Raw genomic sequence first — 20,598 nt, 5'->3', positions numbered from 1 at the left:
TATCTATCTATCTATCTATCTATCTATCTATCTATCTATCTATCTATCTATCTATCTATCTATCTATCTATCTATCTATCTATCTATCTATCTATCTATCTATCTATCTATTTATCTATCTATCTATCTATATATGTATAAAATCGTGCTGATGCAATCATTTCAAATGTCTACAGTGGGGCAAATAAGTATTTAGTCAACCACCAATTGAGCAAGTTCTCCTACTTGAAAAGATTAGAGAGGCCTGTAATTGTCAACATGGGTAAACCTCAACCATGAGAGACAGAATGTGGGAAAAAAAAACAGAAAATCACATTGCTTGATTTTTAAAGAATTTATTTCCAAATTAGCATGGAAAATAAGAATTTGGTCACCTATAAACAGGCCAGACTTCTGGCTGTCAAAGAGGTCTAACTTCTTCTAACGAGGTCTAACGAGGCTCCACTCGTTACCTGGATTAATGGCACCTGTTTTAACTCATTATTGGTATAAAACCAGTCACACTCCAAACTCCACTATGGCCAAGACCAAAGAGCTGTCGAAGGACACCGGAGACAAAATTGTAGACCTGCACCAGACTGGGAAGACTGAATCTGCAATCGGTAAAACGCTTGGTGTAAAGAAATCAACTGTGGGAGCAATTATTAGAAAATGGAAGACATACAAAACCACTGATAATCTCCCTCGATCTGGGGCTCCATGCAAGATCTCACCCCGTGGCGTCAAAATGATAACAAGAACGGTGAGCAAAAATCCCAGAACCACACGGGGGGACCTAGTGAATGACCTACAGAGATCTGGGACCACAGTAATAAAGGCTACTATCAGTAACACAATGCGCCGCCAGGGATTCAGTTTTATTCATTTTTTTCTTAATGCATTGCCAAAATGTATATGATCGGGAAAAATTATCGGGAATGATTGGAATTGAATCGGGAGCAAAAAAAAAAAGCAATCAGATCGGGAAATATCGGGATCGGCAGATACTCAAACTAAAACGATCGGGAGCAAAAAAACATGATCGGAACAACCCTAAAAACAACGTTTTTGCTCTTCCGCCGACCAATCCGTCGTCCTGTGGCTTAATGTGGACTGGTGACCTGTTGATGCCGAGCCAGTCAGGGCAAAGAGGCGGGAGCTGCAGACGTCACCAGGTAGCGACTCTCTGCTTGATTACGATGGAGAAATGCAAAGCAGTTCTTGTAGGGTCAATAGGTCAATTTCCCTATTATTGTCTGAAATACACAAGGTTCCTCATTAAAAGAGGACCAAAGAACAGAACTAAAAGCTTTTTTTGCCCAGGAAATGATGTTTTCACAAATGTTACAAGAAGAGTCATCGTCCCATCGGCAGCTGCATATTTATTTTGAAGGTTCCTCCCATGAAACAGGTCTCGATTGGATCTTTCCCAGATTTATATGTGGAATATATTCATAGCGGAAAGATGCAACAATAAATCTGGCGTGCTGTGGTGCAACACACGAGAAATGACCGAAGATTTGACAACTGCAATATATGTCATTTCAAGAAATGCATACTAAAGAATTCATTTTACGTGACGCGAGCAAGTTGGTGTTTCTTTTGGGTCGCAGCAGAACCTACCGACCCAGCATATGTGCTTGTGCGTGCCAGATCAAACACTCATTCAGTCTTCCCAACCGCGGGTGTCCTATGTCACACACGCATGTGCACACAGACTGGAGCAATTAGTCGTGGCCTTGCGTGCGTCGACATTCCTGTTGAGGAGACGACGTGCACGTAAGGTTGGAGAAATAGCGTTTCTGACCTGTTCCACTTTGACCTTCCATCTTGCAAGAGTCGTGTAGTGACACACGCACGCGCATGCAGTAGAAGTCATGGAAAGTTTGAGAAGAGAAATGAAGAAAGCAGCAGCGAGCATGTGGAAAAGTAGGACAGCGTGGAAGCTCGCGTATTACTGAAGGAGGGGGGTGGGCAGCGAGCATTTGAGTGACAAACAGAAGCAACACAAAGCTGCTGACTTGGAGAAAGCGCACATGGAAAGAGCTGAGTGATTATTCGCAACTTTTCCGCAAAGGAAGCCAAATACGCGCGCAGTTTTGATTCAATCTAATCCAGTTGGATTTTAAGCGCAGTCAAAATCAGTTAGGTGCTGTCAGGTTCGCTTTGGTCCAGGTCACAGTGAGTTGTAGTAAATCTACTGTAGATGTTCATCTACTGTAGTCAGTTGGACGCTCTTGTCTTGTGTTGTTTGTTGAAGGGGATGGGGAAGAAGTCGCGTTATCGACATGGAAACGAGAGAAGGTTATGGAAGAGGAATGTTCACATTGTTTATATGAAGAGTTCATTAGGCCTAAACGCTCAACCTTTCACCCGTCCCTCCTTTTTTTTCCTTATTCTGGTCTACTCCCCTCTCTTCGTTCTTCTTTTTCTTTTCCACGCAGCTCATCAACGCCACATTGTTGCCTTTGCTTCCATCTTTCCTTATTGGCCTGTTGAGGATTATTGTGTTGCTCCTGGCACCGTTATTTTTCTTTTTTTTCCTGGTTACCATGTGACTTTAACTCTTTGGCCTCATTTCGGTTTTTCTGTTCCCCTCTTACATAAAAAAACCACATTAGTTGTTCTCCCATGAAATATTTTAACCCTTTTAATACGCAATTTTTTCCTAACCGTTACAGGCAAGGGCGTAGGTTTGGTCTCAACATTGGTAGGGACCATATAACAACATAACCTGCTTGTACACTTTATGCTGGGCAGGGGACATTAATAAAACCAAACAGATTGGGTGAACGGGGGTCAGGGCTACATTTCTCAAGAAAATATGAACCTAATGATTTAATAGGCTAAATGATCAATGCAAAAAAAAATGTGTACACATATATATAAATACTAACTTTCATATGTTTTGGTTCAGGCGATATACCGTTCGATTCAATCCTTCGTTTCAAAAACTACAAATGAAACATTTTGAAAACTCTAGTTTTGTAGGTTAGCAAGTTTACACAGTTTAATGTTATGCTAACTGTGATGCAGGTCAGACTTTCAGTAGCAAAATTAGTGGTGCGTTTCCCACATCCACAACATAGACATCTTTTTACATTACTTACAGTGGCTGTTGCTGGCCGGAAAAAAATTTCTAATATCACTCCTCTTCGAAGAGGGCGGAGGAGGAGGCATGACATTATTATGTTGTAACCAGAGGTTGTGCTAGACTTTTTCGTTGTCTGTCATTTTGACTGACAGGGTCATAAAAATCCGGTCATAATCTATTTTTACCCGTCACTTAAATTTTTAAAATGATGATAATGACATTGTGGTGACCCTTTGTTTGGCATAATTCACCTTCCGTACTTGTGTGTCAATTTGGCCGAGCGCGTTACCGGCTACGACACAGTCACGTGACAGAGACACTTAAGAGCCGCGCGCGTTCCGGCTTGAATAGAGAGTTCACAGAGAGCAGCAGAGCTACAGCGGCTGGACACAGCAATTCGAGCTAACAAGACTCTTAACATTGCATACCGCTTCAACATATTCAATAGTATTTAGTTTTCATTCATTTTAAATTAATATTCTGTCTCAACAAGCTTAACAGAGAATCCACACCGTGCCATCATCACACATCAAGCAGATGAGGTTACATATGGAACAAGGAAATTAACAGTTCACCTGCTGTGGCCTGAACGCAGTCTTCCTCCTGGTGTGCATGGACTTGAATTGCGTGCCCGCTTGTGCAGTCCCTGTTTTTTCACCTCTTTTATCAAAACCATCGTCGTTTTGGGGCTTTTTGAAGAAACTTCGGACACTCAGTTGCCTTGACATTTTTCAGAGTAAGGCCAATGACGTCATGCATCAAGAGAGACAATAGCTAATTAATATGCTCACTCACCACCCTGTGGTCTGAGGTGTGAATTGCAACCTGTCAAAATGACAGATGGACTTCAGTTTTTTCCGTCACCGTTTTAAAAAATTAGTCAACGACGGAAAATATTCGGTTAACGCGACCCCTGGTTGTAACTGTACATGTGTGTATGGGGTGGGTTTGGGGGGACCAAGTCATCAGCCAATCAAAAATGTGTTTGAGGGGGGAAAATGGACCGGCACATTCACCAAGTGAAAAGGGGGAAATGTAAGTCTGAACATAATGAAAATAATTCACTTAATAATGGTAGGGTCCATTGTATCCTTACGGCATACAGTCTAAGTAGACAATCTAAATTACCTATTTAACCAAACTCGTTATATAAAATGGTAAATGGAGTGTACTTATATAGTGCTTTATCTATGCAAATAAGGTTGCTTAAAAGTTGGTGGGGACAATTTGAGCACCCTGAAAAGTTGGTAGTGTTATGTCCCTACCGTCCCTATGCAAACCTACGCCCTTGGTTACAGGACACTCACTTAACTCACAGGATGACATTGACGATTGCTAGACGATCAATCTGTCAATGGCGTTGACACATGAGCCTTCACAGTCTTCTCTGTTTCCATGAATCGGACGTTTATCGTCATCAATGGCATTTATTTAGTTAAATACTATTAAAAAAAACTTCAGAGATATAAAAATAAACTAATGAGCTACTTAATTTAATTTCATTAGCTTAGTTCATAGACTTCACTATCAGTTGACGAGACAGCTCCTACAGACATTGCGCCACGGCTTCCCATAGGGGGCCAGGCCAGGCAGAGCGGCGTGAAAGCTTTCACTGCGATAAACTCACACACGCTGCGTTCTAACGCCGGATGTAGGTAGAAACAGGATGAAGGTTTTAGTGCAAACAAGCAGGCAGGAGTGTCTCAAAAGTCATTTGGTCGAGGATTTAAGATAATTACTTGTACAACCCCTAGCTAAAAGTATGGAATCACCAGTCTCGGACGAGCACTCAATCAGACATTTTATCATGTAGAACAAACTGAGATAAAACAGTGAAAAAAATAATGAATTAGTTCAAAAGTGCAACTCTTTAGCATTCAGAAACACTAAAATAAAATGAATAAAAAACATTGAGGTGGTCAGTAAATGTTACTTTTATAGAGCAAGTGCAGGGAAATATATATGGAATCACTCCATTCTGAGGAAAAAAATATGGAATCATGAGAAACAAACAAAGAAATAACAATCAAAACACATCCCGAGTATTTAGTAGCACCACCTCTGGCTTTTATGACAGCTTGCGGTCTCTGACGCATGGACTTGATGAGTATTCTTTATCAATTTGGTGCCAACTCTCTTTGATTGCAGTTACCAGATCATTCTTGCGGGTCAGAGCCTTGCTGTGGACCATTTTCTTCAATTTCCACCATAGGTTTTCAATAGGGTTGAGATCTGGGCTATTTGCAGGCCATGACATTGACTGGATGAGTCTATCTCCAAGGAATGCTTTACCAGTTTTAGCTCTGTGGCATGATGCATTGTCATCTTGGAAAATGACAAACGTATTTTCAATTGAAGGGATAACAAAGCTGTCTAAAATTTGAATGTAAACTTTTAGCATTTATTGAAGGTTTAACCACAGCCTGTTCAACCCCAGTGCCTTTGACCTGACACACAGCCTCATATCATCAAGGACTGGGGGAATTTTGATGTTTTCTTCTGGCAGTCATGTTTGTGAATCTCAATGGAACAGCACCAAATAAAAGTTCCAGCATCCTCACCTTGTCAAGAATCTGCATTGGGCAAGGTGTCAAGAGTCAAGAATCTGCATTGGACAAGGTGATGATGCTGGAACATTTGTTTGGTGCTGTTCCAGTGAGATCTACAAAGATGACTGCCTGAAGAAAACATCAAAATTCCCTCAGTCCTTGACGATGCGGGGCTGCATGTCAGGCAAATGTATTATATAAAATAGCACTATGAATGCACTTTGAAACGTTATGAAAAAATGAATGGAAAAAATTAGCATAACTTTAGCTTGAAATATTTACTTAAAATGAAGGATTACTGCCCGTTTTGTTGATTTTAACAAAGAATGTAGACTGTTCTAAACCGTCCATACACAACAACGTAACTTTACATTCAAATAATCAGGTAATTGTCAGCCAACTGCCCGTTTTTTGGCAATTTAGACATTTCTGCGTCCTTACCCCCCCCAAAGTTCAGCTTCTAGGTGTTTTATTTTATGTAACATTTCGAACGAAAAACGACGAGGGCCAGATAGCCAGCAAGACGAGGCAATAGTGACATCAGAATTGAACCTAAATAAGTTGTGATTATTTATGGGAAAAATGCAAAATTTGCTTTTGTTGAGTTAAATTAAGATGATTCTGCATGCTTTCTTCAAGTGATCCCTTCCTACTTTGCGCTTCAAACTTTGCGCCCTCATTCCATCACAGATTCTCTTTCAATTATAAAATAAATACAGATGAGCTGTCCCGATCACGTTTGCTTCCTCCCTCCTTCTCCCTGTTATTTGTTCGTCAGAGAGTGAACTGGAGTGGCTTTATTAAAGTAAACGATGATTGACAGACAGCTAAGCTTTGATCTTGCCAGAGACTCGACCTTTAAAGCTCCTCATGCGTCAATCATCGTTTAACTTGTTGAACAGTTGCTGTGGCAACTCATTGTGTGTAAGTGGGCAGCTGGAGTGGATTTGAGTGGGCACTCAATGAAGCTTTTAAAAAAAATTTTTTTTTACTTTTTTAAAAGGAATTGGGCGTCTACTTTTTTTCTTGTTTAAAACAAATTCTGTGGGACAGTAACAAGTTTGAAACTTAACATAATTATTACATTTAAAGTACTCAAAAACATTTATTATATATATATATTTTTTTTTATTATACTTTGGGGAAAAAGGTATATAAAAAAAGAACATGTCTTTTATTTATCTCTCTCCAATGATAGATCTGAATAAATAAATTGAATAAATAAATTGAACAAAAACATTTTTTTTTTTTTTTTTTTTGGAGGGGTGGGGGCACCACTTCGCGGTTTTAGGTCACTAACGGCTTTGGTTTTGAAAGTATTTGAATTTTAAGCTTTTGAAAAGAGGCCCCCTACAGAGCAGCCCCGCGCCCTGTTTCCTGTCAACTGAGTGTGAAGTCTATGCTTAGTTTTTCTTAATTAATCTGTAAACTTATGACATACTATATTTATTGTAATTATAAATAAAAATACAATAATGATTCATGATTTATAAAAATACATAATAATAAATGCTGATATTTTTTTAAATAACCAAAAATAGTCACTTGCACGATTAAGGGTTAAATAAGTGTAACTTTTAAATAGCTGTCCACTGTCGTGACCACTGTCACTGAAAGAGTTAATTCAAGATTAAACGTGCATGTTCATATACACAAAAAAATGGGCTAGACTGGAAATTTCAAGACAGCTACTTTCACAAATGTATTTTGTTCAGAAAAACTTCATTTTTTTATTATAATTTCCCTGCTGGATTGTGATGTCATACATTGTTACATCTGTCAAGTAAAGTCTACAGTAGTCTCACAAAAACAGTCTTATAACTAAAAAATAAAATAAATTTTAAAAAACGCTGAAAATCGATGACAATGCTGTTGCTGCGGTTCAGGGGGGCAAAGTCTCGACAATTTTGACAAGCCGCCATGTTGAGTCCAGCTCATCATCGTAAGGTTTGCAATTCAAATGCACACCAACAAATAAATAAACAGTGGCGTCGACAGCTACAGTGTGTGCACCCGTGTTACTGCAGGACACACTTGTCGTCCTTGTCGTTGTATTTCTTCCTCCTCATCGCCAGGCCGCGCTCCAGACGCTCGTCCTCCTCCAGCGCCCTGCACGCAAACCAAAATATGTGAGTGATGTTAATGAGACGCTTGTGTGCGCACACAGAAAGACGACTGTCCGCACCCTCGCTCCTTGGCATCCATGTTTCTGATGACATCATCACGCTGGTTGACCAGCGACACCAACTCCTGCAGGAGGAGCTGCTCACGCTCTTGCTGGGCGTGCGTTTTCTGCCACTCTGCAGTCCATAAACCGCATACAAACACACACAAGTTGCAGGCAGGGTCACGTGACACCAGAAAAGTCGAGACGGTAGTCAGCTGACCTTCCACGGCCATCATCACTCGCAGCTCCCGAGTAAGCAGCTCGAATCGTCTTTCCAAGTCCTGCTCCTCCTGCCTGTTGTCGTCAACGTCATCATCATCCTTTTTATCATTATCATCATCATTATCATATGACCTACAGCAGCTCCAGGTGGTCTTGTCTTCGAATCAAAGCGTTCTTCTTGTTGACCAGCGTGAACCATTCCTGAATCAGCCGCTCCTCTTCAGCACGGTCACTTCCTGTCCCGCACACGCACATGTCAACTCTGACCTTCACGTCACATACAGTGGGGCAAATAAGTATTTAGTCAACCCACAATTGTGCAAGTTCTCCTACTTGAAAATATTAGAGAGGCCTGTAATTGTCAACATGGGTAAACCTCAACCATGAGAATGTGGAGAAAAAAAAACAGAAAATCACATTTGATTTTTAAAGAATTTATTTCCAAATTAGAGTGGAAAAGAAGTATTTGGTCACCCACAAACAAACACGATTTCTGGCTGTCAAAGAGGTCTAACTTCTTCTAATGAGGTCTAACGAGGTCTCCACTTGTTACCTGTAATAATGGCACCTGTTTTAACTCATTATCGGTATACAAGACACCTGTCCACAATCTTAGTCAGTCACACTCCAAACTCCACTATGGCCAAGACCAAAGAGGTGTCGAAGGACACCAGAGACAAAATTGTATACCTTCGCAAGGCTGGGAAGACTGAATCTGCAATAGGTAAAACGCTTGGAGTAAAGAAATCAACTGTGGGAGCAATTATTGGAAAATGGAAGACATACAAGACCACTGATAATCTCCCTCAATCTGGGGCTCCATGCAAGATCTCACCCCGTGGCGTCAAAATGATAACAAGAACGGTGAGCAAAAATCCCAGAACCACACGGGGTGACCTAGAGAATGACCTACAGAGAGCTGCGACCACAGTAACAAAGGCTACTATCAGTAACACAATTCGTCACCAGGGACTCAAATCCTGCACTGCGAGACGTGTCCCCCTGCTGAAGAAAGTACATGTCCAGGCCTGTCTGCGGTTCTCTAGAGAGCATTTGGATGATTCAGAAGAGGACTGGGAGAATGTGTTTTGGTCAGATGAAACCAAAATAGAACTTTTTGGTAGAAACACAGATTCTCGTGTTTGGAGGAGAAAGAACACTGAATTGCATCCGAAGAACACCATACCCACTGTGAAGCATGGGGGTGGAAACATCATGCTTTGGGGCTGTTTTTCTGCAAAGGGACCAGGACGACTGATCTGTGTAAAGGAAAGAATGAATGGGGCCATGTATCGAGAGATTTTGAGTGAAAATCTCCTTCCATCAGCAAGGGCATTGAAGATGGGACGTGGCTGGGTCTTTCAGCATGACAGTGATCCCAAACACACAGCCAGGGCAACAAAGGAGTGGCTTCGTAAGAAGCATTTCAAGGTCCTGGAGTGGCCTAGCCAGTCTCCAGATCTCAACCCTATAGAAAATCTGTGGAGGGAGTTGAAAGTCCGTGTTGCCCAACAACAGCCCCAAAACATCATTGCTCTAGAGAAGATCTGCATGGAAGATCTGCATGGAAGAATGGGCCAAAATACCAAAAGCTTGTGACAACTTACAGAAAACGTTTGGCCTCCGTTATTGCCAACAAAGCGTACATAACAAAGTATTGAGATGAACTTTTGGTATTGACCAAATACTTATTTTCCACCATGATTTGCAAATAAATTCTTTAAAAATCAAACAATGTGATTTTCTGAGTTTTTTTTTTTCCACATTCTGTCTTTCATGGTTGAGGTTTACCCATGTTGACAATTACAGGCCTCTCTAATATTTTCAAGTGGGAGAACTTGCACAATTAGTGGTTGACTAAATACTTATTTGCCCCACTGTAAGTGTGCAAGCCTCTCACCGGTTTCCATGAGGCTCCTGAGGCGTCGCTCCACCACGGCCGCCCTGCCGTCGACATGCTTTTGCTCCGCCTCCAACGCTGCTAGCTCGCTCAGCACATACTGACTCGCATCCTGAAGATGCTGACCAAACCACACGAACACATGGATATGTAACCCACGAGTAGCCGGAGAAGAAAGAAGAAAGTTGGGAAGGAGCGAGTAGGCAAGGAGGGGAAGAAAGGAAAGAATGAAGTGTGTCGGGATAAAGGAAGCAAACAGGAAGGTCCAAACATTAGAAAGCTTGATGATGTAGCAGTAAGGTGATCTGATTGGTTGACAGCATATAAGCTCCAGATAAAGAAAACTGACCGTTTTGTCTTCGGCTTTGGTGCACTGGGACTCTGCACATGCACGGACAAAAAAAAAAAAAATTAAGACCATAACTCATTTGCTGTCACTAAGAGTGGCAGGCGTCCAATCCATTGACTGGGAGGGTCGAATGAACTTCCTCACCATGTGTCTGTTCGCTTCCTGCTAACACATTGATGCTTTCACCTTTGTCCTAAACACGTCAAACATTACACATTATGCAGAAGCAGAAGAAAACACAGAAGTGTGTGTCATGCTTACCACTGGAACAGGAAGTAAGAATTCTACAATAAATCAGAAGCCAGTTGTCATGTCTCCAGTGGGTTTGAAACAGTTTCATTTCAGCTGATTTTCACCTTTAACTGGTCTCTTGGCTCTCGGTGGCGGGACCAACACGGCGGCTGCTTTCTCCTCCAGTCGCGCGGCGGCAGCGGCGTGGAGTTCGGCGGGCGGTACATCACCGGGAGCGGGGCCGTAGCGGCTGGCGTCGCCCTCCACATGCAGCACGCTGAGCTCCTGCTGCGTGAAGTGACTCCGAAGCTGGCTAACGTACGTCATGACGATGAGGCGATCCGGAACGGAAAGCAGAACCATGTCGGATGGTTCCAGAAGGCGAGAAATTCCCAGAGACTCAAAAGCGGCAAAGGCCTGTCGGGAAGGGTGAAGCATCACAACAAGTCCAACAGCATCCAAGCTTGTAAAAAAGCCCACGTTTTGAAACATATGAACCAGTTATGACTTTATACCAATGTGAATACATTGCATTTAATAGTAATGTTGCTCCTACCAACATGGCCACCACAAAAGCCAGGATGCTAACCTTCTTGTTGTTTATTTCGATGTCATGAGCTTTTAGGTTGTCAAAATTTCTAACAGGACAAAAAAAGAATACTTCATGACTGACGGTGTGAGAGTCAGAAAGTAAATGTTTGACAGGCAAGTTGTGCATACATGAGGTTGGGGTGGAAGTGATGCAGGAGGGCACAGAAGGCAAGACCATTCCTCCAGGAAGTGCTGAAGTTGGTGACCTTGACCCCCGCGTATCCGGCCGTGACCTCCTGACACCAACGCAGAAGCGATTGGCTGGAGGTCACTAGACCCTGAAGGAGTTCACGTCATGAAAATTCAGTTCAATTCCTTTATTGTCATTGCAAGCCAAGCAAACAACGAAATTGGAAAGCTACTCTGTGGTACCATAAAACACAAGACAGTAAAATAACACACCACTTAAACATACTACTGAATAAAAGACAATGAATAGCACGTTAGCATATTAGCATTTTGCTGCTTCTTTGTGTTTGCATTTACCTCACCACTGCCGTTGTCACCATCGTCCTTCCCATCAGCCGCCTCCCTTACTGGCCCGGCTACCGAGAACATCTTGCTGTTATCTTGATGACCAGTGACTTCAAAGCATTGCCCCGTCGACCTGATGCAGATGAAGAACAGAATCAATGTCATCATCATCCTTACATCACCATCAATGACTTACACGTGGTCTCCCGATGATGTCGGCGAGTGTTTGGCCGACAGACGTTTGCCCTCCGTTTCCACATCTCGGATCTCATCCGGAGAGGGAACCAGGAGTTTTCTGGCCACAGGGGGCGTGTCCTGTGACATCCCCTGGATTTTGTCCAACAGGATACGCTCTTCCTCCTGTAGACGCCGTTGTTCAGTCATGCGGTCCAAGTTTGCCCTCTGATCTTCATGGGCAACTTGTTTATCTTTGTGGGTGGCGCCATTTTGCTCCAAAGGTTTGCTGTGAAGACAATGTTTGGGACGCTTGTCAAATGGGATTTTTAAACAAACATCGCCAATCGTTTTCAGAGTCATTACCTAACTCCTGTCACTTTGTATCTACACATGCAGTGTTAGTGTTCATGCAGGCCAATACGTTTTATCAAAACAACATAAAATGATGAAGGACAAACATGGCAAAGCTACACTAAAGCTTAACCATAGACATGCCACGTGCAGACTACAGCCATCTCCAAACCATTACAACCACTCACCAATGGCCCCCCATGTAGAGCTCGGCCAACCAAATGGAGCCCAGATCCTCATGACCCGGCTGAAACTCCACCTCTTCCACAACAGCGCCAACCTTTTCATCGACAACTGAGCCCAGACCAGGAGGACTAAGAAGAGCGACATTACCAGGAGAACAAGGAAGATTCATAGAACTGAGATAACTAGGAGGACCAGGTGGACGTAGAGGACCAAAATAACCAGGGGGACAAATTGGTGGACCATAAAGAGTTGGACGATGAAGATCACCAGGAGTATTGAGCAGGCTAGGAGAACTAAGAGAACCAAAATGACCATTAGGATTAAGAGTACTACAAGGACTAGCAGAACCATGATTACCATCAGGACCAGGAGCACCAATAGTAAAAGGAACACCAGGAGGACCGAGTGAATCATTAGGACTAGGAGGATCAGACAGACTTGGATAATGAAGATTTCTGGGCTGATTGAGTAGGCTGGAATGAAAACCAAAAGGACAAGAAGAACTATGAGAGCCATAAGGACCAAGAGTACCACGATCACCAGGGTTTCTGATCTCCGGTGGTTTGAGGTGTGTTGTGCGATGCACCCCATCACCATCATCAGGCCACTCAATCTCATATCCAATCTCATCAAGCTCCGCCTCTCTGAGCGGTGGCCCATCCTCTGATCGGCTGCTGATGACTGTCTGGTAGAGTTGTCGTCCATCCTTCTTACTGCACTTCACTGCCTCTCGTCCTGATCTCACCTTATCTCTTTCTTTAACTATATGTTCTCCACCTCCTTCCTTCTCATCTTTAAATCCATTCGGTGTTACTCCTTCCGCTTTCCTCTCTTCTACTGTCTGTTTCCCTTCTTCTTCCCTCTTCCTTTCATGCTCCTCCCTCATTTCTCCTACTCTACTCTTCTGCTCTTGTTCCTCCTCTTCCTTCCTCTTCTCTTTCTCCTGCTGCCTTCCTTCTTCCCTCCTCCTCTTCTCCTCTCGTTCCTCCTCCTGCTCTTTGGCAGCTAGACGGAGCCTATCTACCAGACTCAGAGGGGGCTCATCTATGTGTACGGCCTCCATTTCTGGCGCGGTAGTTCTGCTTGATGACAAGGACTGTGGGGATGAGTCCACCACATTGTTCACTTGGATCTCACATGATCCTTTAGAAATGAGCAGGTTCTGTTCAGGCAACACCACCTTGCAACTACGGAACAAAACACACATGAGGAACAAGAAGAGTCATTCTGTCCACTTGGATCTATGTTAAAACTTCTAGGAGCCCAGCTACATAACCTGTGTGACATTTACTTCACTATGACTTCACAACGTACTATGATATTTTATGATACAAACTTAGAGTGATAATGATTGTGAGGGTTAAGATGGAATGCATGGAAGTTGTTCTCTACTCACTGAATGAGTATTATTAAATTGTGGGCCTAGAAGCTGGTGTTGTTTCATACAGCAAATGAATGGTCTAATGAAGTCACACCAGCCGAACACTCACCACTGTGCCATAGGTTCTTCACTGTCCTCCTCTTGAAGTATTTCCTCCTTCACTGTTGACATCTCCATTGGTTCTGGAAGTGATGAAGTCTTTTTCTCTGCTAACTTTGCCACTTCTTCATCTTCTTCTTTGGCTTCTTCATGTCTTGGCGCAACAGGAGGATCATGAAGTGAGGCCTCAGCTTCCACTGGCCCATCAGGAGTATCCACATCAGCAGATTCACTGTGTGAGTCAATAGAAGAGTAATTTAATTGAAACAGTAAACCAAAAACAGAAGTTGGTCTGTGCTTTTCTCAGAGGATAGACTGGGAGAGAACTAGGGATACAAAAACCTTACTAGGCTAGTGAATCAGACTCATGTCTCTAGAACCTTGAGTGTGCTTCTAGAATTTACCTGAGTCTCCTTAGAGCTTCTCTTGAACTTCCCCGAAGTATGTTTACAGATGGTGTCTAGAATTCTCTGTAGTGTTAGCACGTTCAAGACCATCCATGAACCTTCCAGTGCTCATTGAGCTTTCCAGTGTTTCAAACACTGTTGAGTGTGTCTAGAAAATTTCTGGAAACTCCGAGTTTTCTAAAGCTTCTTAGAGCATCCCTAGAACTTTCTAATGCATTTTGAAAATGTTGTGACTGCATAAGGACCACTGCTGACAAGCATGCACATGATGGTCTGTATTATTTATAACCCTCACCCCCATTCTTCAACCACAGACGAGGGTCAATGAAGGTCGTGACCAGAAGGCTAAACTCACCCCTTTTTGTTGGCTGCTTGTGTCTCTCCTGGTCGCCTGAGACCTAGGGGTGTAATGCAACTGGTGTCCAGAAGAGGGAGACAGACTTCAGGAAGAAACTGCTGTTTCCCACTCTTTTGCTTGACCGTCTCCTCATCTTTCTTTCTTCTCTCCTCTTCCTCCCTTTTCCGCCTCTCCTCCTCTTTCAGTCGCTGCATCTCTTTCTCCTTTTCAGATTTTACTCTCTCCTCTTTGTTCTCGTGTTCCTCAGCTTTTCTCTGCTCTTCTTCCTCCTTTTTCGTCCTCTCAATTGTTTCTTTCTTCTCCCTTAATCGTTGCAGCTTTTTCTCTTCCTCCATGATTCTCTCCTCTTCTTTTCTCTTTTTCTCCCGTTCCTCCATTTTCAGTCTCTCTTCCTCCTTTAATCGTTGCATCTCTGTCTCCTCTTCTGCCTTCTCTCTCTCCTCCTCTTCACGCCTCCTCTTTCTCTCTTCCTCTTTGCTTCTTACTTCCATCTCTTTACTCTGCTCCTCTTCCCTTTTCTTTCGCACTATCCTTTCTTTCTCATCGCTCAATCTTTGTAACTCCATCTGTTTCTCCTCCTCCTTGACTCTCTCTTCTTCTTCTTCTTCCCTCCTAATTTTCTGCCTCTCTTCCTCCTTTAATCGTTGCATCTCTCTCTCCTTTTCTGTCTTCACTCTCTCTCTTTCCTCTTTTCTCTTTTGTTCGTCCTCTTTTCTTTGCTTCTCTTCCTCCTTTTTATTCTTCTCGATCCTTTCTTTTTCTTCACTTAATCTTTGCACAGCTCTCTCCTCTGCTTTGATCCTCTGCTCCTCCTCATCTTTTCTCTTTCTCTCATCTTCTGCCTTTTTCTGCATCTCCATTCTTTTTTTCTCCTCCCTCAATCTTTGCACCTCCTTCTGTTTCTCCTCCTCCTTGATTCTTTCCTGCTCTTCCATTTTCTTCTTCTCTATTCTTTCGTTTTCTTCCCTCAATCTTTGTACAGCCCTCTCCTCTGCTTTGACCCGCTGCTCCTCCTCTCTCCTCTTTCTGTCCTCTTCTGCTCTTTTCTGCATCTCCATTCTTTCTTTCTTCTCCTTCAATCGTTTCTCCTCCTTGATTCTCTCCCGCTCTTCCATTTTCTGTCTCTCTTCCTCCTTTAATCGTTGTATCTCTTTCTCCTTTTCTGCCTTCACTCTTTCCTCCTCTTCGCGCCTCCTTTTTCTCTCTCCTTCCTCTTTTCTTCTTATTTCCATCTCTTTTCTCTGCTCTTCTTCCTTTTTCCTCCTCTCCATCCTTTCTTTCTCCTCCCTCAATCTTTGCAACTCTTTCTGTTTCTCCTCTTCCTTGACTCTCTCCTGCTCTTCAATTTTCTTTTTCTCTTCCTCCTTTAATCGTTGTATCTCTTCCTCCTTTTCTGCCTTCACTCGTTCCTCCTCTTCACGCCTCCTTTTTCTCTCTTCTTCCTCTTTTCTTCTTACTTCCATCTCTTTTCGCTGCTCTTCTTCCTTTTTCTTCCTCTCCATTCTTTCTTTCTCCTCCCTCAATCTTTGCAACTCTTTCCGTTTCTCCTCCTCCTTGATTCGCTCCTGCTCTTCAATTTTCTTTCTCTCTTCCTCCTTTAATCGTTGAATCTCTTCCTCCTTTTCTGCCTTTACTCGTTCCTCCTCTTCATGCCTCCTTTTTTGCTCTTCTTCCTCTTTTCTTATTTCCATCTCTTTTCTCAGCTCCTCTTCCCTTTTCTTCCTCTCCATCATTTCTCTCTCCTCATTTAATCTATTCAACTCCTTCTGCTTCTCATCTTCCTTGATTTTCTCTTCTTCTTTCCTCTTTCTCTCGTGCTCCTCGATTTTCTGTCTCTCCTCATCCTTAAATCGTTGCATCTCTCTCTCCTTTTCTGCCTTCACTCTCTCCTCTTCAAACTTCCTCTTTTGCTCCTCCTCTTTTGTGCTCTCCTCTTCTGCTCTTTTCTGCCTCTCTCTTCTCCCTTTCTCCTCCCTCAATGTCTGCACCTCCTTTTCATTCTCTTCCTCCTCGATTCTCTTCCTCTTATTCTCCTGCCCCTCTGTTTTCTGCCTCTCTTCCTCCTTCAATTTTTGCATCTCTCGCTCCTTTTCTGCCTTCACTCTCTCCTCTTCAAGCTTCCTCTTTTGCTCCTCCTCTTTTCTGCTCTTCACTTCTGCACTTTTCTGCCTCTCCATTCTCTCTTTGTCCTCCCTCAATATCCACACCACCTTCTCTTTCTCTTCCTCCTCGATTCTCTCTTCTTCGTTCCTCCTCTTTCTCTCCTGCTCCTCTGTTTTCTGCCTCTCTTCCTCCTTCAATCGTAGCATCTCTCTCTCCTTAGCTGCCTTTACTCTCTCCTCTTCAAGCTTCCTTTTTCGCTCCTCCTCTTTTATGCTCTCCTCTTCTGCCCTTTTCTGCCTCTCCATTCTTTCTTTCGCCTCCATGAATCTCTGTGCCTCCTTCTCTTTCTCCTCCTCCTTGATTCTCTCTTCTTCTTTTCTCTGCTTTTGCTTCTCTTCCTCCTTCAATCGTTGCAAGGCTATCTCCTTTTCTGCCTTCATTCTCTCTTCTTCACACTTCCTCTTTCTCTCCTCCTCCTCCCTTATTTTGTTTTCCTCTTTTTTCCTCCTCTCCTCTTCTGCTCTTTTCTGGCTCTCCATCCTTTCTTTCTCCTCCCGCAATTTCTGCTCCTGTCTCGCCTCGTCCGCCCTTTTCATCCTTTCTTGCTCATCCTTTAGTCGTTGAATCACTCTCTCCTTTTCTACCTTGACTCTTTCCTGCTCTTCTTGTCTCCTCCTGCTCTCTTCTTCCATTTTCTTCCTCTCCATCCCATCTTTTTCCTCCTGCAATCTCTGGTCCTCCTTGTCCCTCCGTTTCCTCTCCACGTCCTTTTCGTCTTCGTTCTTTTTCTCCTTCTGAATCCTGTCTCTCTCCTCACTGAGTTTTTGCAACTCCTTTTCCTCGTTACTCCTCATTCTTTCCTTCTCTCGTGCTTCCTCCTCCTCATTCCCTAGTTCCAGTATCTGTCGTGTCTTTTCTTCTCTCCCCTGGTGGTTCTCCTCGAGTCTCCTTTCATCCTGCTCTTTCCTCCTCCAGACAAGTGCAGCTTCCTCATCCTCACGAGCCTGTCTCCTCTTGTTCTCCTCTCTTCTCTGGGCTGCTTCCTCCTCTCTCCTCTTCCTTCTCTCCTCCTCTTGTTGAAGCCTGTCATCCCGTTCCCGCTTCTCTTGGAGGAGCCTCTCCTCCTCGCGCCTCCTTCTCTCCTTCAGCTTCCTCAGCTCTTCCTGCTCCTCATAGAGTCGCCTTTTCTCCTCCTTCAGCAGTCTCCTCTTCTCCTCCTCGTGTTGCCTCCGCCTCATCTCCTCCTCTTCCTTGTTCTTCTTTTGCAACTCAGGGACTTCATTCTCCTCCTCGTTCTCCTCCTCCAGGGCAGGGAACTTGGTGGAGGTCTCCTTTAGCAGGGGGCTGCAGAGGAGAAAGACAACATGGCTGAAGCTCCGTGTTTCCCTTTTTCTTCCTTTCTACCTCGTCTTTGGGCCTCCTTTACCACATGTTTTCCCTTTTTTCTCCTACATTAGTTCCTCTTTCTATCCTTGAATTCCTTTCTTGTAAGTTGACTTTCACTTGCATAGCACTTTTCTACCTTGATAGTACTCAAAATACTCTCTCTTCATTCACCTACTGATTATCTTGAGCAATGTGGGGTTCAGACTCTAGGATACTGAGACATGGTCATCAGGGCCGGGGATTGAACACACAACCTGTGGGCTGGTCTACCACTGAGCTTTGTCACCTCTTTCTTGGTAGTCTTTTGCATCTTTCCTTGAATCTTTCGTTTATTCTCTCTACTTTTTCCTCATCCTCTGACATGTTTTGATCCTTACCCTCACCTGCTCCTCTTTCATTTTCTTTCCCTCACTCCACTTTCTTTCCATGCATCTGCTCTTTTATATCCCTGTTTCTGTCTTTCTTTGGTACATTCTTTTCTTACCTTCTCTTCCTTCCTTCTTTTGTTCCTCCACTCGCTTTCCTCTTGTCTTCTTCCGCTTTCTTTTTTTGCACCTGTTCTCTCAAACTCACCTTCCAGAGTGCCAGCAGCTCCCCAGTTGGCTACCATGGGTTTTGGAGATGACATCACGTGGTGGTTCCTGTCCCTCGTCAGTGCTGAAAGGGTTCTTAGGGGTGATGAAAGCTGCCAGGACGCTGGTGGAGGACCGCTGGGGGTCGGATCCCTCCACACAGGCGAACGGCCACGGAGGAGGCGGGGCTATGATTAGCTCCGATTGTGATCGGCAGGGACTGGGAAACATAAAAAGCGACCGTCGGCTTTGACTGCCGCTGATTTTTTTTGTCCGAAAGCAGGCCAAGCGGGAGGAGGATCAAAGCGGACCCAACATCCAACACCCAGCAGGGGGCAAGAGAGCTCAAAAAACACACTTAACTCATTTTCCTAAGCATGCATTCCCATGGATGCTAAGCACACAGACAGCAGGACAAATCACTCACTGGGAAAGTTTGTGTCTACATGTCTATGTAGGGTGTTATAAGAGTAGGTGTTTGTTTTTGTTTGTATACGTGTTCTTCTGTGTGTTTTTGTAATTGCATACATGTTTGTGGGCCCACCTGTTCCTCCCTTGTTGTTCTCGGTCGGCAGCTTTGGATTCTTGCATAGTGATCGTTTGTCCAGTAGCTGTAGCAGTATCAGCCACGGCATCTTGGCTTTGGCTGGGAATCACTTCCATGCCAGCAGATAGTGCTGCATCCTCTGCTGTTGAGCCACAAGTGTCAACAGATGGCAGAAATGGGCATTTTTTGTAGTGTTGCACCGATACCATTTTTTGGCAACAATAACGATACCGATACCTGGCTGTGCAGTATCGGCCGATACCGATACCATACCGATACCACCCCGTTTATATATATATATATATACAGTGGGGAGAACAAGTATTTGATACACAGTCAATGGGAAAACCCACTGGCAGTGTATCAAATACTTGTTCTCCCCACTGTGTATATATATATATATATATATATATATATATATATATATATATATATATATATATATATATATATATATATATATACATTTTTTTTTTTCAAAGAGCTACATAATTGGATGTGAAATCATTGCTATCAAGGCTTTGTCAGGCTGTTGCTTACCTTTGCAAAATAGGAAAATGTACACTAAACCCTAGTAGACAATAGTTGAATAAACCTTTGGCTCTCAAAGGCCAAAATAGTGCTACATTTGTGAAATTAATAAAACATGTATAATACTAGCCCAACAGTAAGAAAGTAAAAAGAAATTCATAATAATAAACTCTGAATGAATTGAATAAACCTTTTTAAAAATCTCAAAGTCCAAACAGTGCAACTTTCATGAAATTACTGTCACATTCTGCTGCTGGTTAGATTGTGTTTTGTTGCTGGGCTGGTAGTGGGGGCGTTCCTGACGTCGCACCTGAATCCAATGCAGGCTCATCAACGCAGCATTTAAGCACGGGTGATCTCATAGAAGGTTGCCGAGATATTTTCCTTGCTGATTGCTATTTGACATCTCGCACTATAGTCTCGCTACTTTTGCTTGTAACGCCCCTGCATTGGGTTTTTTCTGTTAGTGTGCTGCTCTCGTTTGTAACCTCTACCCTGTGCAGGTATTTGAGTGTTTTTATTTTGGCTTTTTGGCTTGCTGCCTATCGTCTTAGTTAACCTTCGAGTTTGTAGTATTGAGCTCCGTCGACCTGCTGTCACGGACTCCTTTTGTTATTTCTACTATCCCGCGATCGCGTGTTATTTATTTGTTTGCAATCATTAAACCCTTGTACGTATCCCCCGCTTGTTGTCCGCTTCGAGGTTCAACCTTGTTTCCGCATTTGCGGACGCTAACAATTATAAGTAATAATAATTGACCACAGCATCCTGTCTCTCTATTAGCCTCCTTTTTTCCAGGAGGGGGGAGTATTTCAATTTCTGAAAGGTGGCAACCCTACTTCGGAAACAGTTCCCAAATTACTGCGGCATTTCTTTCCGTAAAAGACAATAAAAGTAAAGTAGACGTAGTGAACTGACCAGAGATTGTTGCTCCGGTCCAGCGC

At 43.3% G+C, this 20,598-nt stretch overlaps 1 protein-coding gene across 8 annotated transcripts in view; it reads right to left on the bottom strand.

The window, feature by feature from the left end:
* Positions 1–6,829: 6,829 nt before the first annotated feature.
* The window catches only part of LOC130906639 (trichohyalin-like), a 34,218-nt gene continuing 20,449 nt past the window's right edge, over positions 6,830–20,598 (bottom strand). For 3 of the 8 annotated variants that reach the window (XM_057821153.1, XM_057821157.1, XM_057821160.1), the window contains 18 exons: positions 19,121–19,265; positions 18,578–18,796; positions 14,513–17,962; positions 13,761–13,982; positions 12,273–13,457; positions 11,753–12,019; positions 11,569–11,689; positions 11,212–11,360; positions 11,048–11,129; positions 10,617–10,908; positions 10,522–10,544; positions 10,405–10,453; positions 10,261–10,292; positions 9,912–10,032; positions 8,148–8,247; positions 8,010–8,083; positions 7,808–7,922; positions 6,830–7,731 (listed from right to left, as the gene is read on the bottom strand). In XM_057821153.1, the coding sequence (XP_057677136.1) occupies positions 7,641–7,731; positions 7,808–7,922; positions 8,010–8,083; positions 8,148–8,247; positions 9,912–10,032; positions 10,261–10,292; positions 10,405–10,453; positions 10,522–10,544; positions 10,617–10,908; positions 11,048–11,129; positions 11,212–11,360; positions 11,569–11,689; positions 11,753–12,019; positions 12,273–13,457; positions 13,761–13,982; positions 14,513–17,962; positions 18,578–18,796; positions 19,121–19,265 (6,737 nt within the window). In that variant the 3' untranslated portion in view covers positions 6,830–7,640. The remainder of the gene's footprint in view (positions 7,732–7,807; positions 7,923–8,009; positions 8,084–8,147; positions 8,248–9,911; positions 10,033–10,260; positions 10,293–10,404; positions 10,454–10,521; positions 10,545–10,616; positions 10,909–11,047; positions 11,130–11,211; positions 11,361–11,568; positions 11,690–11,752; positions 12,020–12,272; positions 13,458–13,760; positions 13,983–14,512; positions 17,963–18,577; positions 18,797–19,120; positions 19,266–20,598) is intronic. The other 5 variants (XM_057821154.1, XM_057821155.1, XM_057821156.1 and 2 more) reach the window with 5 other exon arrangements.

This window comes from Corythoichthys intestinalis, chromosome 18, assembly GCF_030265065.1.
Source record: "Corythoichthys intestinalis isolate RoL2023-P3 chromosome 18, ASM3026506v1, whole genome shotgun sequence".
In the NCBI taxonomy this organism is placed as follows: Eukaryota; Metazoa; Chordata; class Actinopteri; order Syngnathiformes; family Syngnathidae; genus Corythoichthys; species Corythoichthys intestinalis.
Note: the sequence above shows the minus strand (reverse complement) of the source record. Positions and strands in the feature narration are given on the sequence as shown.